At 51.7% G+C, this 4647-nt stretch overlaps 1 protein-coding gene across 2 annotated transcripts in view; it reads left to right on the forward strand.

Annotated features, from left to right (window-relative positions):
• ZNF668 (zinc finger protein 668) overlaps positions 1–1760 on the forward strand; it is an 8147-nt gene extending 6387 nt beyond the window's left edge. For both annotated transcript variants that reach the window (XM_040635039.1, XM_040635040.1), the window contains exon 3: positions 324–1760. In XM_040635039.1, coding sequence (XP_040490973.1) covers positions 324–1536 — 1213 coding nt within the window. In that variant the 3' untranslated portion in view covers positions 1537–1760. The remainder of the gene's footprint in view (positions 1–323) is intronic.
• Positions 1761–4647: the final 2887 nt, after the last annotated feature.

A 4647-nucleotide genomic window follows, 5' to 3' on the forward strand; every position in this document is an offset into this window, starting at 1 on the left:
CCCCCCCCTTGGGTGGGGGCGGGGCAGACCGCGTTGGGAGGGAGCCCTGGAAGATTCCGCTGGGATCCAATTGGCCTGGGTCCCTGAACAGCTGGAAAGGGGACAGGGCTGGAAGTTGTGCCCCCCCAGAGGGTCTCTGGCCTTTGGTGTGCAGAGAGGGGTCTTCTCTGGGATCTAGACACCCAGCCTGAAGGTTCTCTACTCTGGGGTGCAGCCCTGAGGTCCCCAAGGATGTTAGGAGCCCCTACCGTACCGTGTAGACAGGCAGCAGGGCTCAGGTGGTAGGCCTGCCACCTTCATGTCCGGTCCTCCATACTCCGCAGGTCCCACACGGGTGAGCGCCCCTTCCTCTGCTCCGAGTGCGGGAAGAGCTTCTCGCGCTCATCCTCGCTCACGTGCCACCAGCGCATCCACGCGGCGCAGAAGCCCTATCGCTGTCCAGCCTGCGGCAAGGGCTTCACGCAGCTCAGCTCCTACCAGAGCCACGAGCGCACTCACTCCGGCGAGAAGCCCTTCCTGTGCCCGCGTTGCGGCCGCATGTTCTCCGACCCCTCGAGCTTCCGGCGCCACCAGCGGGCACACGAGGGCGTGAAGCCTTATCGCTGCGAGAAGTGCGGCAAAGACTTCCGGCAGCCCGCAGACCTGGCCATGCACCGGCGGGTGCACACGGGTGACCGGCCGTTCAAGTGCCTGCAGTGTGACAAGACGTTCGTGGCGTCTTGGGACCTCAAGCGCCACGCGTTGGTGCACTCGGGCCAGCGGCCCTTCCGCTGCGAGGAGTGTGGGCGAGCCTTCGCCGAGCGAGCCAGTCTCACTAAGCACAGCCGGGTGCACTCGGGCGAGCGCCCCTTCCACTGTAACGCCTGCGGGAAGTCCTTCGTGGTATCATCAAGCCTAAGGAAGCACGAGCGGACCCATCGAAGCAGCGAGGCCGCAGGGGCTCCCCCACAGCAGGAGCTGGTCGTGGGGCTGGCACTGCCAGTCAGCGTGGCAGGCGAGGGCTCCACGGCCCCGGCGGCAGGGGCAGGGCTAGGGGACCCCCCAGCAGGGCTGCTAGGGCTGCCCCCGGAATCAGGTGGTGTGATGGCCACCCAGTGGCAAGTGGTGGGCATGACGGTGGAACATGTGGAGTGCCAAGAGGCTGGGGTTGGGGAGGCTCCTGGTCCCTTGGGGGGAGCAGGCGAGGTGGGGGGCGAGGAGGTTGATGAGAAGCCCCCGCAGTTTGTGTGCCGGGAGTGTAAGGAGTCATTCTCCACACTGACGTTGCTGCGACGGCATGAGCGCTCACACCCAGAGCTCCGGCCCTTTCCCTGCACCCAGTGCGGCAAGAGCTTCTCTGACCGGGCGGGGCTGCGCAAACACAGCCGCACCCACAGCTCTGTGCGCCCCTATACCTGCCCTCACTGCCCCAAGGCCTTCCTGAGTGCCAGCGACCTGCGCAAGCACGAGCGCACCCACCCTGTGCCCATCGGGACCCCCACGCCCCTTGAGCCCCTTGTAGCTTTGCTAGGAATGCCTGAAGAGGGACCAGCTTGAGGCCCAAGCCCCCTCCACCTCACTCCCAGGAGCCCATGCGCACTCCCACTCACAGGGTGCCTCCTGAACCTCTCTGCCCCAGCTCACTCTTAGACTCCAGATCCCTGCCCCCCCAGGCGGCTAGCTCTCCTTGCCAACAAAGAGCTGGGGACAATGGAGGCGGGCAGCAGCTGTTGAGAGACACGTGTCGCTCTGAGGAACACTCATTAAAGCATTCACTTTGACACTGGGTTGTCTTCTGTGTTTTGGTTGGGGGAAACAGAGTAGGCGTTTGGGCATGGATAAAGTTCAGTGGAGACCCCTGGGTTAACAGATCAAAAACCAGAAGGGTCTTTGGCTGCATTGTTTCCCAATGTATATTTTCAGAATGTCTTGACAAAGGGTTCCCTGGTCAAGGAAGTACAGGAAATACCCTGTGCCCTTCTTGGGGATTGTTGGTGATCAAAAGTGTATTCAAGTCATTATAAGTCCAACAACAAACAAATCTGTTTATCTTTGTTTAGCCCATAGTTATTTCATCATGGAAACCTTTTACTGAGTAGTTCTATCCTTTTACAGATAATACACTGAGGTCCAAAATTAGTATATTTCCTATATATTGCAGTAACAAACTAGAAAATCCACTTGGAGGACAAAGGGATTCCATTCATAGGAACAACACAACCCATAAACTATGAAGGAATAAACCTCACAGGAAACATGCAAAACATATATGAAGAAAATGGTATTGCTGTGCTGACGGTTATAAGCCCTAACTGAATGGAGACATACCATGTACCCAAATGGAAAAACATTATTAAAAATGTTGATTCTTCCTAGTTTAATCCTTAGATTCACTGTCATCCAAAAAGGGTTTTTTGTTGTTGTTTTTAAAGTTTGTTTATTTTAGAGAGAGTGTGCGTGAGTGGGGAGGTGGCAGAGGGGCAAGGAGAGAGGAGAGAATCTCCAGCAGACTCCACATTGAATGTGAAGCCTGACTTGGGGCTCAATGCCACGACCTTGAGATTGTGACCCAAGCCTAAATCAAAAGTTGAAGGCTTAACAGACTAAGCCACCCAAGCACCCCCAAAACGGTGTTTTTTGTTTTTTGTTTTTTTAAGATTTTATTTATTTGACAGAGACAGCCAGCGAGAGAGGGAACACAAGCAGGGGGAGTGGGAGAGGAAGAAGCAGGCTCCTAGCGGAGGAGCCTGATGTGGGGCTCGATCCCAGAACGCTGGGATCACACCCTGAGCCGAAGGCAGACGCTTAATGACTGTGCCACTCAAGCGCCCCCCAAAATGGTTTTTTTTTTTTAAGATTTTATTTATTTATTTGACAGAGAGAGAGACAGCCAGTGAGAGAGGGAACACAAGCAGGGGGAATGGGAGAGGAAGAAGCAGGCTCATAGCGGAGGAGCCTGATGTGGGGCTCGATCCCATAACGCCGGGACCACGCCCTGAGCCAAAGGCAGACGCCCAACCGCTGTGCCACCCAGGCGCCCCCAAAAAGGTTTTTTAACAAAACTTGAAAACGCAAAATTCTATGTAATACATTTTTAAGAACCAATGGAGGTGATGTCTATGACATACTGGATAAACAGCAATGCCCTGAAGTTAGAACAGGTTATTATGGGCTTAAGAATAAATTAGCCAGTGGAGTGGGGGGAAAGGTTTAGAAACAGCCCTATTTCTGGGAATTTAGTTTACGATAAATGTGATTATTCAAATCAGTGGGGAAAGATAGGCTGTTACACTATAGTCTTATCCATATTCTGGAAGGCTACACAACTTTTTAAAGAGAAAATGAAGCCCCACGTTTAGTGTAAATTGGTATAACCTTTTGGGAAGATGATTTGATCATGTTTATTAAAAAGTTAAACGCACGTACCCTATGACTTGGCAAGCATACGTCAAAGAGTTTACACCACAGAGTTCTTTCTCCACTTCTACAACAAAATCGAAGACTGTTCAGTGCAGCAAAATTTGTGATAACCAAGAATATCCTAAATGTCCATTAGCAAAGGACTGATTAAGTAAGGCTAGCCACTGTAAAACATATAGCTACTTTAAAAAATGAAATTTATTAACCCATGTTGTTGAAAGATATCCCAAAAATATGTCCAGTGAAAAAAATAAGATGCAAAGCAGTGTGATTAGTATCCTCCCCTGGGCCTAATTACACATTAGTATTCAAATTTCTATAGAATGTTTTCAGAAGGACACTCAAGAACTGATTTTGGATTATAAAGTCCAGCCACTAGGGCCTTCCCAGTTTATCAGTCAAAATGAAGCCAAAGGTCAGAGTGAACCAGATCCTCCTTTCCATGCTCTTATCATCTCTAGACTCGCTCTTACCAACTCTAGACCAAGTTGGCAGCCTCAGGCAGTGACCAATGTGCAGCCCCTCTCCAGGCCCATGTGCCAGTCATAGGGGACTGCAGCTGGCAAAGTCAGGACTGTTAACACCAGGTAGCTCCAGGGACAGAAGTACCATTAGCCCCTTGATGTCACGCCCGGTCCTCAGACATTAGCTTTAGAAGCGTTCTTATTCCCGCTCTCCGTAGCAGGACAAGGGGGCCACATGGCAACGGCAGGGACCAGGGTGTCGTGGCTGCGGGAAGAGACACCAGTTTGGTCAAGAACACTCACTGCCCAAAGCAGGACAAGCACTGATCCCAGGCTTTCTACCTGTCCAGGCTGGAACCAAAGACTGACAGGGTCCAGGAAAGAAACAGACCGGACTGGGGTATTGGAAACAGGGATTTTGGAAACGGGGATTTTGGTTACTACCAACTTGCTTTGTGACCTTGAGCAAGATAGTTTCTATTAGGAATGACGAGGCACCTTTTTAAAATTGGTGCAAAGATACCATATACCCTAATCAATAAATACCCATGGGTATCTATCTACAGTGAAGGATGAAGTGGGTCCCATCGATGTTTAGAAGGAATCCACAGCCTCTGCTCCCTTTCTGAGACCAGACAGCACACCCATCCCTTGGTCCCCCTTCTCTGATACCCCAGGCATCCCATACCCCAGTTTCTTCTCCCTAAGGACACAGACAGGCTTTTTTAAAAGCCTATTTTAACAGCTTTATTAAGATATAACTTACATGCCGTACAATGAACCC

The sequence above is a fragment of the Ursus maritimus genome, unplaced genomic scaffold, assembly GCF_017311325.1.
Source record: "Ursus maritimus isolate PB19 unplaced genomic scaffold, ASM1731132v1 scaffold_2, whole genome shotgun sequence".
In the NCBI taxonomy this organism is placed as follows: Eukaryota; Metazoa; Chordata; class Mammalia; order Carnivora; family Ursidae; genus Ursus; species Ursus maritimus.